General features: G+C 43.0%; 1 protein-coding gene across 2 annotated transcripts in view; it reads left to right on the plus strand.

Moving 5' to 3' along the window:
- Nucleotides 1-13,738, plus strand: part of LOC126272042 (multiple epidermal growth factor-like domains protein 8) — a 371,715-nt gene that overhangs the window by 260,313 nt on the left and 97,664 nt on the right. For both annotated transcript variants that reach the window (XM_049974556.1, XM_049974557.1), the window contains exon 23: nt 7,557-7,826. In XM_049974556.1, coding sequence (XP_049830513.1) covers nt 7,557-7,826 — 270 coding nt within the window. The remainder of the gene's footprint in view (nt 1-7,556; nt 7,827-13,738) is intronic.

Raw genomic sequence — 13,738 nt, forward strand, 5'->3', positions numbered from 1 at the left:
GATGCTGTCACTGGTGGGATAAAATATGTGTTGACAAATGGGAGAAGTCTTACAACAGAAGTCTGCCACACGCATATGTGCCATGTTGTAACAGATTTGGGTAGGAGTGGTACTGAAATGCACCAAGGTATTTTTTACATGGGGCAGTTGGTGGAATACCACTTTTTTTTGACTGTGTGACGGGAGAGGGTTGAGAGGATAGTCCCTATGCAGGACAAGAGCACTGGAGCTGACAGAGGATGAGATTCGGCTGTTCTAGACTGTAGAAGTATAATGTAATGTGGGATATGCTCCTTTGTAGCAGGTCAGCACTTCTAGCTGAGTATTGTGAGTGTGAGATAAGTGAGACAGGATATATTTTTGACCAAAAGGTTTTCCAGGTCAGCAAGTGGAATACTGTGTGAGACAGGCTTATTATTGGTGAAGGAGTAAGTCTATCATAGCAGAGGTATTGTTGATTAGAGGTGGCCCAATGACCGGTTAGCACATCATAATCTCATCTCATATCACGAAAATGTCATAAAAGTATCTGAACGTTGCGTTCCATGTCGGATATTGAGTGGTTAGGAAGAATTTCTCTAGTAGATGGCACAGGAATACCTCAGCTTACATGAATTTATTTGCACTTTTTTTTCAAAGTAGCATTAAATATTTGTGAGTTTGTAGAAGGTGATTACGTGTGGGTGATTTGTTAAAAGAAAGGAGACAGATATTTATGAAAGGTGCAGTGATTCCCTAGAGACGTGAATAGACACTGGAGGTCATACAGTATCTGGAAAGAGATTCTTAAAGTAAGGCATGTAGATAGAAGTGTCAGACAGCTGGTGGACGACTTCTGTCAGAGAATCATTACAACTCATCACAACAGACGTAGACCCACTGTCTGTGGAGAGGATGACAGATCTCTTCTGTATTCCCATCAAGATTAAGATGCCTATAGGAATGTTGAGAAGAATTCAGAGACTAAGGGTAACACAATTTGGATTTGAGAAATTATTTGAACAGGTATTTGTGGAAACATGTAGGTTATGGTGGTGGCTTGAAAAGTTCTTGGGATCGAATAGAAAAAAGTACTTACTGCTATAACGTCAAGTTGAACACTTATATTTCAAAAGATGACACAATAAATGTAAGTCACAGAGTGAGTAGATCACATAACGCATGTCTACACAGTAACGGTCAAATCTGCACTGAGTCCAAGTCTAGCGGACGCTGGCCGGCTGGACGCTTAGGTGGCGCGGCTGCTGCATGGCTGGCAGACAGCACCGCATGTAGAGGACGCGCGTAATAGCGCGGCGGCACTTTGAATGGTCAGTGCATCACAACACTCCCCCCCGCCCTTTGAAATTTTTGCACTGGTCTTGATGGAGGTGGTCTGGAGATGGCTACCGTCCATAGGCATTGTTTGACTGGCCGTGAAGTCTGGAGGAGGAGGCTTCCCATATGGATGGAAGTGTCCCTGATGATAACGGGTCGAGATGACAGGAGATGTAGGGGTTGAATCTGCTGGGGCTCCGTGCACCAATATCCCCGTTGCGGCAAGTCCGGTTGATGTAACAGAAGACATGGACAATATGTCGGCATCCGTAGGAGAAGGGGGTGAGTAGAGTTGCTCCGACAGATGATGGTCATCCGGTTCCTGCATGGGCACGTCTCCTGGTGGCGTCCATTCTTGTGCTGGTACCGAGATGACGGTGAGAGGGCTGTGTTGTGAGTAATGAGAGATGCCAAGATCCGGAGCATCAGGTAGAGCCGAAGGTGGTGTAGTGGCATCTGGAACAGGCTTTGCCTGCACCCAATGCTGAAGCTGGTCCGAATGATGCACTGCAACACCCGTGTCCATATGGATTTCATACAGGCGTCGGCCATAGTGTCGTAAGATGTGGCCTGGACTCCATTTTGACCGCCTGCCATATCCCGGTACCCATACAAAGTCGCTGGCGGTGAACCGGCCAAGCGAAGGCACCCGCGGCCGTAAGGTGGAAGGCCGCAGCAGATGAAGTAGCGTGCGGGGCTGTCGGCCACGTAAGAGCTCAGCTGGGCTGTGGTCGCCCATGGGGGTGAAATGGTAAGAAGCCAGAAATTGGAGAAGCACATCATCAGCAGCAGAAGAAGTCAGGAGTTTCCTCATCTGAGCCTTAAATGTGCAGACCAGTCTTTCAGCATCACCATTAGATTTCAGATGGAACGGAGGGTCCGTGACATGCATGACGCCGTGACGAGCACAAAAATCCGCAAATTTAGAAGAGGCAAATTGCGGATCATCATCAGTAACAAGAGTAGAGGGAAGGCCTTCCAAAGAAAAAATGCAGGCGAGAGCACTTGTTGTTGCCACGGTGGTAGGCGACATGCAACGGACAATGAAAGGAAAGTTAGAGTAGACGTCAATTCCGAGTAGCCAATAAGTACCTAAACAAGATCCCGCGAAGTCAGCATGAATGCGCTCCCAGGGCCTCTCAGGCGAAGGCCACGGTGGCAAAGAAGACTTTGGGGCAGCGGCCTGTGACGTACAAGGGCCGCAGGCAGTGACCATGTGTGCGATTTCAGAGTCGATGACAGGCCAGTACACATGACTGGCACACCAGAGATTTTGTGCAAGAGACATTTAGTGCTCTTGGTGAAGGAGGCACAAGATCAAAGCATGCAAAGACGCAGGTACCACAACACACTGCAACGCATTGTTGGTGGAAAGGAGGATAACACCATCCCTAGCTGTGAGGCAGTAGCGCAAAGCATAGTACTTTCGCAACAGATCAGAAGTCTTAGCAGACAGGCGATCTGGCCAACCCTTCTGAATACAGCGTAAAACCCGGGAGAGGGTAGGGTCAGAACCCGTAGCAGCCGCCAGGTGGTCCCCGGTGATGGGGAATTCGTCCACAACCCGCTGCTCGGCAACATCCAGGTGGAAACACAAAAGTTCGTCCCTATTGAATGCCAGATCAGAACCCACGGAAAGGCGAGACAGTGCATCAGCATTTTTATGATGAGCCGTTGGCCGGAAATGCATCTCATAATTGAAACAAGACAAGTAAAGAGCCCAATGCTGGAGGCGGTGTGTAGCCGTGTCGGGAAGCGACGTTGATTGATGAAACAAGGAAACAAGCGGTTTTTGGTCCGTAACAAGATGAAATTTGGATCCATAAAGAAAAACACCAAACTTATGAAGAGCATAAATAATGGCCAAAGCTTCTTTTTCAATTTGAGAATATTTTTGTTGGGCATCTGTGAGTGTTTTGGAGGCGTAAGCAATGGGTTGTTCAGAACCGTCAGAAAAACAGTGTGCAATGACTGCACTAACCCCGCAGTGAGAGGCATCCGTGGCAAGAACGAGATGTTGGCCAGGTCGATAAGTAGCCAGGCATGGGGCCTGTTTCAGCATAGTCTTCAATTTCTGGAAAGCCGCATCGCATGATGCGGACCAGTGAAAAGGCACATTTTTATGCATCAGGCAATGCAACGGCTGAGCCACCGAAGCCGCAGACGGTAAAAACCTGTGATAGTATGCTATTTGCCCCAAGAAGGCTTGTAGTTCCTTAACAGATGTAGGGTGAGGAAGGGCATTGATCGCGGTAACAGTTTGCTGAAGCGGACAAATACCATCCCGAGAGAGTTGGAACCCCAAGTACATGATAGATGCCTGAAAAAAATTGCGATTTCTGAAGATTACAGTTAAGACCGGCAGTCTGTAAGACATGAAAAAGTGTGCGGAGATTCTGAAGATGTTCTTCAGTGGTGGAGCCAGTGACAACAATGTCGTCCATGTAATTGATACACCCAGGAACAGGGAGCAATAATTGTTCCAAGAAACGCTGAAAGAGAGCAGGGGCGCTAGCAACCCCGAATGGCAATCAATCGTTGGTATTGATAGAGGCCGAAAGGCGTGTTAAGGACCAGAAACTGCTGGGAAGCAGTGTCGAGAGGAAGTTGATGATAAGCTTCTGACAGGTTAATTTTAGAAAAATACTGGCCTCCAGCAAGTTTAGTGAACATTTCTTCAGGTTGGGGCATAGGGTAAGTGTCGATGAGGCATTGAGCATTTACAGTGACTTTGAAATCGCCACAGAGATTAATATCACCATTGGGCTTAGCAACGACAATGACCGGAGAGGACCACTCACTGGAAGTGACAGGAAGCAAGACCCCTGAAGCAGTGAAACTATCCAACTCCTGTTTTACCCGATCACGAAGGGCCACAGGAATGGGCCGAGCCCGACAAAACTTAGGTCGAGCGGTGGGTTTGAGCGTGATATGAGCTTCAAAATCATTTGCACATCCTAACCCAGGAGAAAAAAGGGATGAAAATGTCGTCGACAAGGAATCCAATTGAGCATAAGGAATGGCATCAGAGACGATATTGACAGAGTCATCTACGGAGAACCCAAAAATGCGAAAGGCATCGAAACGAAAAAGATTTTCCGCTTTTCTATGGTCGACCACAAATATGGGAGCAGTGCGAACGACGGATTTGTAAGATACCTCAGCATCAAATTGTCCCAAGAGAGAAATCTTCTATTTATTGTACGTCTGTAATTGCCTAGTGACAGGTGATAGGGTTGGAGAACCCAACTGAAGATACATCTGAGAATTGATGATAGTGGCAGCAGAACCAGTATCCACCTGCATGCGAACATCTCGACCAAGTATGTGGACCGTGAGGAACAACTTCCCTGAAAGGGAAGAAGTACAGTTGACAGACAACACGAAATCAGAATCAACGTCATGTTCATGAACATCATGTATGTGGTCGGATTTGCAAACGGATGACACATGACCCCTCTTTTTGCAGTTGTGACACACGTCCCAACGTTGGGGACAATCCTCCCATGAATGTTTTGTAAAACACCGTGGACATGAAGGAAGTTGCCGGGGATTTTGCTGCAGTTTCTTAGAGGTTTGTTTACAGTTGGGCTGAGGCTGCGCTCGGGAGCGTACTGCGGCCACATCGGCCAGCGGGGACACGCTGCACGCGTCATCAACAGCGCACAGAGGTTGTATTTCCCCGATGTCACCCCATGCCTCTATTTGCGCTCCAGCGGCACGAGAAATTTTAAAAGACTGCGCGATGGATAGGACTTTATCGAGAGATTTGCCAACTGAAGGGCACATTGCCTCACTTCTTTGATGGGCACCGACCAGATAATAGCATTCCGTACCATGGAATCGGTATAGGATTCTTTGTGAACTTCAGTAACAAATTGACACTTTCTACTGAGGCCGTGAAGTTCAGCAGCCCAAGTGCGATAGGATTGATTCAGTTGTTTTTGACAACGATAAAAGGCAACACGAGAGGCTACCACATGTGTTTGCTTATGAAAATATACCGACAGAAGTGAGTACATTTCAGCAAAAGACAAAGACACAAGATCTTTCAAAGGAGCCAATTGCAACAACGATCGATACATTTGAGGTGAAATCGATGAAAGGAACAGAGTCTTAAATGTTTGTTCATCTGCGACATGAAACGCTAAGAAGTGCTGTCGAAGACGTTTTTCGTAATCAGACCAGTCTTCCGCCGTCTCGTCGTAAGTAGGAAAAGAAGGTATAGACAACGATGAGAAACGCCCCACATTGGATGCCGCAACGAAATCACGAGTCGCCGACGTGAGAAGCCTTTGCTGTTCAATGAGACCTTGCAATAGTTGCTCTAAAGTAGCCATGGAAATTTGTAGGTCAATGATGAAAAGGAAAAGTCCACTACCTCGTCGCCAATTGCTATAACGTCAAGTTGAACACATATATTTCAAAAGACGACACCATACATGTAAGTCACAGAGCGAGTAGAGCTTCATAAGGCATGTGTACACAGTAATGGTCAAATCTGCATTGAGTCCAAGTCTAGCGGACACTGGCCGGCTGGCCGCTTAGGTGGCACGGCTGCTGCATGGCTGGCAGACAGCGCCACATGTAGAGGATGTGCGTAATTGCTCGGCAGCACATTGAATGATAGGCGCGTCACAACACTTACATTACCTTTTATTTTTCAATGTAGTCTCCTTGTAGATTAATGCACTTGGTCCAACGATGTTCCAGTGCTTTGATCCCATCTCGAAAATGAGTTTCCTCCAGGCCCTGCAAAATAGTTGTCAACTCTGGCTATCAATTCTTTGTTTGAAGTGAATCTTTGTCCGTCAAGAAAAATTTTCAGTTTTGGGAAGAGATGGAAGTGTGACGAGCCGTATCAGGTGAATGAGGTGGGTGGGGCAACAATTCATACCTTAGTTCGTGTAATTTTGCCATGGCGACAGCACATGTGTGCGGACGTGCGTCAAGAGTTGTGGCACCCATCTTGCAGATAATTTTTTCATGCCTAATTCTTCAGTTAAAATATGATATCTCTTTTAGATGACATCTGGCAAATGTGAGCAATTTCACGCTGGTGATCCTCCATGACCATTTTATGCACTTTTGCAATGATTTCTGGGGTAGTGACGTAGTGACACATCTTGGCTGACCCCTGCGCGGATCATCAACTAAGTTCTCCCAACAAAATTTAAATTCATTTGTCCACTTGGCAACAGTTGAATATGATGGAGCAGAGTCGCCCAGTGTATTCTGGAAGTTGGTGTGAATGTTGTTTGCTTTCATAACTTTCTTTATGAAGTATTTAATCACTGCTCAAATCTCAATTTTTTTCCATCTTTACAAATCTCTAACAGTCCAATGAATATCACATGAACAACTCATTGCACTAGCATTGACCTCTCTTGGTAATTCTGAGAACTTTTCAAACCACCCTCGTACTATTGACAAGACCTGCTGTAAGGCAGAACACAAAGTTAAAAGTACTATTCAGTGGAGAAGTATTCAGTTGTAAATTTGAAATGAAGCTACCGTTCATACATGGAAGAACCAGTTAATATAGGATGATGGTTTAAGTTTACTTGCCGTGTAGTAAGATATTCAGGGATGATGGTTTAAGTTTACTTGCCGTGTAGTAAGATATTCATTCATTTTCTGTCAAAGAATGGAAAATCCATATGGAATGTAACAATATAATGAAAAGGACAGTTGCTACTCGCCATGTGGTGAGTCACAGAAAGATACTACTAAAAGATATCCAGGCTCCAGCTGCCAGAGTGTGTGCTGATGTGTGTGTGAGTTGCATTTGTGTGTGTGTGTGTGTGTGTGTGTGTGTGTGTGTGTGTGTTGTCTAATTTTGACAAAGGCCTTGTTGGCCGAAAGCAAATTGTGCGACAGTCTTTTTGTTGCGTGTTTCTATGACTCGGTATCTCCACTATATGAGCAGCAACTATCCTTTTCATTAAACTGTTACATTCACTTCTATCAATTTCTTGATTGTGCACAAAAATGCAAAATTTTCTAATTTCTGTACCCAAAAGAATTGTCTCAGTCTGCCTCCTGTGGAAGCTCTGTGTGGAAATGACAGGCTGTAGCAAGTAGATTATTCTATAAAATTGATGAATTAACTGAATTTTTAATGACGTTATAAGAGATATGCACACACCAAAGATGTAGCATTTTCAGAATGTTTATATACAGTTGCTTTCTAAGAAGTTCTTTGTATTAATATCATTTTTTTTCTTTGTGTTTTCCAGGCATACGGTCAGTGTATATGCAGTGCAAATTTTGGCGGCGAGGACTGTTCTGTGGAGCTAAATAATACACAGCTAGTGTTTACACAACTGTTTGACACTAATCGAATATCTGATAGTTTGGAGCATTTACGAAAAACTATTCCACGCTTTGGCCATAGTGTAGTGGCAGACAGGAGAGGTTCATTGTGGATGTTTGGAGGCTATTCACTGTCTAATGGACCACTTAATGACATCAGATTGTTTGATACAAGGAACAATACATGGATACCTGTAAGTTTTTGTCATCTCTTAATTGCCATACATGCAAAAAATTAAGAATACACTGATGAGGCAAAGCATTATGACAGCATACTTAATAACATGTTAGTCTATCTCTGGAACACACTGCAATAGTGATTCTGCCTGGCTTGGATTCGACAAGTCCTTCATAGGTGTCTGGAGGTATGTGGAACCAGATGACTTTGCATAGGTTACATAATTCCCCTAAGTTACAGGCTGGTGGTTTGTGCATGCAGAGATGGCACCCAATAGTGTCCCAGATGTGGTCCACCGCATTCATATGAGGTGAGTCTGGCGGTCAAGACGTAAACATGAGTTCATTATCATACTCCTCAAACCACTATTCAGACCTTGTCACAAGGATAGTTATGCTACCGTAACAAGCCATTACCATTGTGGAAGACATAATGCAATAATGTTCTTGTAGGCAGCAGCCAGTGCCGTCATTCAGTTACCACCACAAGTCTCACAGAAACCCGGGTGAACGTCCTCCATAGCAAAATACTTACCCAACTGGACAGTGTCTGTATTGCCTGTTTCCAGACGCTGTTCATCTGAGTGACAGCATTTCTGGACATGACTACTAAGTAACCTTGTGTAGCAAGAAATGCGATTCATCCGGCCAGGTGACATGTTTCCATTGATCTACAGTCCAATCTCAGTGACCCGTGTCCAGTGCCCTGGTAGTTCATTATGTCATTGTATCAACAGGGTAACACATAGGGATCATCTGCTGTGAAACCCAGTGGTTGACAGTGTGCACTGAATGGTGTTCTCTGAGACACTTGCACCTGCAGCAGTATTGTACTCTGTTGTCAGATTTTTACATATCACCACCTATCCTGATTTATATCACTTTCTTTGATGAGTTGTGGACACATAATACCTTATCACCTATCTGTGGTTTTTGCATCTTTCAATCACTTTCTATAGATTCTCACAACAGTAGCACATGAACAGCAAATCATCTTTGCTGTTTATGAGATGTTCATTTCCTGGCACCAGGCCGTAATAATCTGTCTTTTGTCAAAGTCACTTGTGTCAGCACATTGCCACATTTGCAGTCCATGTCATCACTGTGATTGTCTCCCATTCGTCTCTGCGCTGCATGTATGTCTTCTGTTCTCTGTTATGTGCCCACAACACCACCTGGGCTTTTGGTCTTAGAGTGGGCAGTGGTCATGGTGTTTTGGCTCACCAGTGTAAATAATCTGATGGAAAATGTTGTAGGTGAAAAGATGTCTCAGAACTCTAGGCCAAGCGAGACAGTAAGGCATGTAATGTCATAAAAATTTAGCAGTGCTATTAAAGTCATGGGACTACAATTCATTGTTTCTGAGAACCATGTTGAAATATCGGAGATAAGCTGAAATTATAGCTCATCATAATTGTCATCAGTAGCTTTTCAATATCTACAGCAGAATAAAGGCTGCTTCTAGACTTTTCAATGCATTACTGAATTCACATTAATGCATCTATGTTGCTCTTAAATGTTTGCTGATATAATCTAGCCTACCCAGATTCTATTAGTTCATAATCTTGGTCTTCTCTCATCTCTTCAAATCCAGCAAAGAAGTACCTCCATCCATCTGCCATCTGTTTGCCAGGCTACTTGTCCCACTTTTCCAATTTATTTTTGTTGTGGACATAGTTACATCTTTAGTCCAGTCTTGATACTTCATATTTTTTCTGTCTGTCCTAGTAGTTCCCAATATGTATTTCTTTGTTGCTTGCTGAGCCTCTCTCAACTTTTGAATCATTTTCACATTCAAATTCCATATCTTACTGCCGTAAGTTAAACCTGGTGATACACATTAATTCAGGGCTAGTCATTGGAGATACATCAGAAGCTTAGTTTTGAAAACCCTTGTGGGTAATACACACCACAATTGATTAAAAGATTCCCTAATTTTATTTTCTTTATTTTAATCACTTACAAAATTTCTATACTTCAAAGAAACTAACACACACTAAAGTTCAAGGAAATTACTCAAAATTACTAGTTTACAAAACAACAACAAAGATTCTCTTTTTCATCTGTAATTCTGGGTCCAGAGACAGTCTACCACACTACTTGCTCTTCTGTTTATGTCACTGCACAGGGCCCCTCTTATAGGGGTACTGATGTTGAATTGTTGTACCTGCCTGTGTATACAAAATTTCTGGTGCCATTGCTCACTGGTATTCATTGGATGTAGGAGGTCCTGAAGGTGTCTGTATTTCTGCAGCAGTTGACTCCATCATTGCTAATAGTGAAGTAGTAGTTTAGACCACGGGCATGAAGTCTGATGTAGCTGTAGACGGTCTGACTGCAGTCATTGGCTGACAGTGTGATTGTTGGTGTACTGCCTCTTCTGACTCATTGTACTACTTCTTCTGACAGTGATAGATATACCAGTTTAACCCTTTGAATGGACACTTTGTTTACCTTATTATGTAATACATTGAAAAAACAAAAACAGGTGAAGTTGCAATGTTAATTTTCTTTATTGATGACTAGTTTCAAGACCTAAGCTCATTATCAAACCATACACTAAGCTATGCAATACCACCCTTTATGACAAGCATATGCTTGTTCATTTTAAACACATGTAAAGTAGTGAAGGACTGCACCTCATTCACCTGACACTTTCTTTAGTTTGGCTATCAAGAGCATCAGTGTTTGCACATTTCTTTCTAAAACTAGATAAAGTCATGTGTAAAGTGGTTGCAAGGGCACCCTGACACAATCTGAGTGGAGCATGACATGGGTGTAGTGAGTCAGGTCTTTATGCACAAAGATAGGCGGTTGCGCATGGCGGGACACCATCGTAGACTGAAAGCTCAAGATACAGTTTCTCATCTGTAGCACCAAGGAGTAGGGTCATCTGTATGGTTTCTATGTTGTGTGGAGAAAAAATCTGAAGGCAGTTTTAAGGTTTCAGGATAGACCATTTTTGCACTTTGAATGCTATAACACCAGCAATAAAGCAGTTAACCAGGAAGACTTGTGACACATTAATGCTGATGTTAGTGTCCTGTGCCAGTGCCCCACCATGTCAGATAGTAACTGATGGAGTGATGATGAAAGAATGCACATAGCATGGTCAGCTTGTTGAACAAAATGGTTCAAATGGCTCTGAGCACTATGGGACTTAACATCTGAATTCATCAGTTCCCTAGAACTTAGAACTACTTAAACCTAACAAACCTAAGTGTATCAAACACATCCATTCCTGAGGCGGGATTCGAACCTGCGACCGTAGCAGTCGCGCAGTTCCAAACTGAAGCGCCTAGAACCGCTCGGTCACAGCAGCCGGCGCTTGTTGAACAGTGTTGACTCAAACTGATAGGCCTGGTCCGTTATTATATCTGTAGGGCACCTGAACCATGATATCCATCTAGTCAAAAATGTTCTTGCAACTGTTTCTGCCATGATGTTCATGATAAGAGAAGCCTTGACCCACCAAGTAGACCTGTCAATAGCTGTGAGAATACATCTGAATCCTTGCAGCAGTATTAGTGGCCTTGCCAAGTCTGTGTGCACATGTGAAAAATGACCTGTCAGCTTCCAAAATGAACCAATGGGTTTATGAACATGACTCCTACTTAAGCCATTTGACGAGGCAAGCATGTTTTAACCCATAAGCATCAATCTCGTTATAACCCGTACACTTGTATCTGTCAATCACTTTGCCAATGGTTACATTGACCCCTGAATGTGCACTGCCATAAGTTCCCGTCTATATGCACTCCATATTGTCTCTGCCTCAGACAACTTCTGAGAGAAAAAGTCAGGTGGCTGCCAAGATCCTCCTATCTTCTCCTACAGCACCACGTCTATAGCAGCCTGGCTGGCATAAACAACTACTGCTAGCGGTGCCGAAGGTATGGGATAAGCTAGAAGTACTGCTTATTGCAAGGATGATTTATTTTATGAAACACAGCTAACAACTCCTGAATCCACACAGTAGCTCGCTGTCCCTGCAAATTGCAGCTCAAAAGCATTGCTGCGATTGGTGCCTGTACCTCAGCTGCCTGTGGTAGATGATGTCCGTAGAAATTGACTATTTCCAAGAACCAGCGAAGTTCTTTACACGTTTACAGTAGCAGTTCTGCCTGCAATGAGTCTCTTTAGACTGCAAGGGCATAATTCCCTATTGGTGTTGTCTGGTGCCTCAAAAAATCTACTGCTTCTTCGCAAAGAATGTATTTGTCTTGTTTATCTGCAATCCATATTCAGCAAGTCTTCCAAAAATCATCTGTAAGTGGCTTTTGTGCTCAGAAGCAGACGTAAAAAAAAGCCTACTCATTGTTCAGATATGCAAAACAGAAGTTATGACCACACGGTCATCCTGCAGACATTTATTTAAGGATCTAGGGATCCTCACAGTAACCTTACAGTATATATATTCACTTATGAAATTTGTTGTTAATAATCCAACCCAGTTCAAAAGTAATAGCAGTGTGCATAGCTATAACACCAGGAGAAAGGACGATCTCCACTATGCAGGGTTAAATCTGACTTTGGCACAGAAAGGGTAAATTATGCTGCCACAAAAGTCTTTGGTCACCTACCAAACAGCATCAAAAACCTGACAGATAGTCAACCAACATTTAAAAATAAATTAAAAGAATTTCTAGATGACAACTCCTTCTACTCATTGGCTGAATTTTTAGATATAAATTAAGGGAGGGGAAAAAAACTAACTTAAACATTAGCGCCATGCAATATTTTGTGTAATGTAATATCTTGTACAGACATCTCTCATTAACATGACACGTTCCACATCATTACGAAGTGTCTATTCATGATCTATGGAACAATTATTAATCTAATCTAATCTAATAGAGCCTTGTCGACAAACCATTGCCATGTCTATGTGGAATTCTTAAGGCCAAATTGCATTCATGCATGTTCAAATAGACCAAAAAGTGTGATAATGTTTTGTTTTTTATATTACACTTTTAGTTCTTTAGGACCAAATTGAGGAGCAGATCTCAAAGGTCATTGAACATGTCAGTATGTGAAATTAAAACATAAAAGTAATAACAGATAAAATAAAATGTTTATGAACCCAAAAAAGCCAAAAAATAAGTTTATGTAAACGCAATCAACAATATAACATAGGAATCAGCTTAATTTTTCAAGGAACTGCTTGACATAATAGAAGGAGTGACCCATGAGGAAACTCTTCAGTTTCGATTTGAAAGTCTGTGGATTACTGCTAAGAGTTTTGAATTCTTATGGTAGCTTATTGAAAATGGTTGCAGCAGTATACTGCACACCTTTCTGCATGAGAGTCAAGGAAGTGCAATCCAAATGCAGATGGGATTTCTGCCTGTGAAACCTGCTAATTCTTTGGAATAAGCTGGTAACAAAAAGTGACTGTAAAGAGTATGTGTGTGTGTGTGTGTGTGTGTGTGTGTGTGTGTGTGTGTGTGTGTGTGAGAGAGAGAGAGAGAGAGAGAGAGAGAGAGAGAGAGAGAGAGAGAGAGGGGGGGGGGGGGGATGTCAGAATATCCAGCCTAGTGAACAGGGGTCTAACTGCCCATTTCTGAGCCAAAAATATCCTTTGAGAATGGGAAGAGTTAACCTAAATTAGAACACCATGAAAGTAAGCAAAGTAGGCTACTTTTGGTGTTGAACTATCACTTACTTCAGATACTGTTCGAATAGTAAAAATGGCAGCATTAAGTCTTTGAACAAGATCCTCAACATGGGCTTTCCACGACAATTTACTATTTATATGAATGCCTAGAAATTTGAACTGTTCAGTTTCATTAATCATATGCCCATGTTTTGCTGAATTGTGTGTTACAAAACTGTAAAAACATAGACATGTTCAGAGTACCAGGTAGAAGAACTGGGCTCGCATAAACACGTTCAGAGCAGACAGGGACAGGTACAAAGGTGCATGCTT

Source organism: Schistocerca gregaria, chromosome 5 (genome assembly GCF_023897955.1).
Source record: "Schistocerca gregaria isolate iqSchGreg1 chromosome 5, iqSchGreg1.2, whole genome shotgun sequence".
Classification (NCBI taxonomy): domain Eukaryota; kingdom Metazoa; phylum Arthropoda; class Insecta; order Orthoptera; family Acrididae; genus Schistocerca; species Schistocerca gregaria.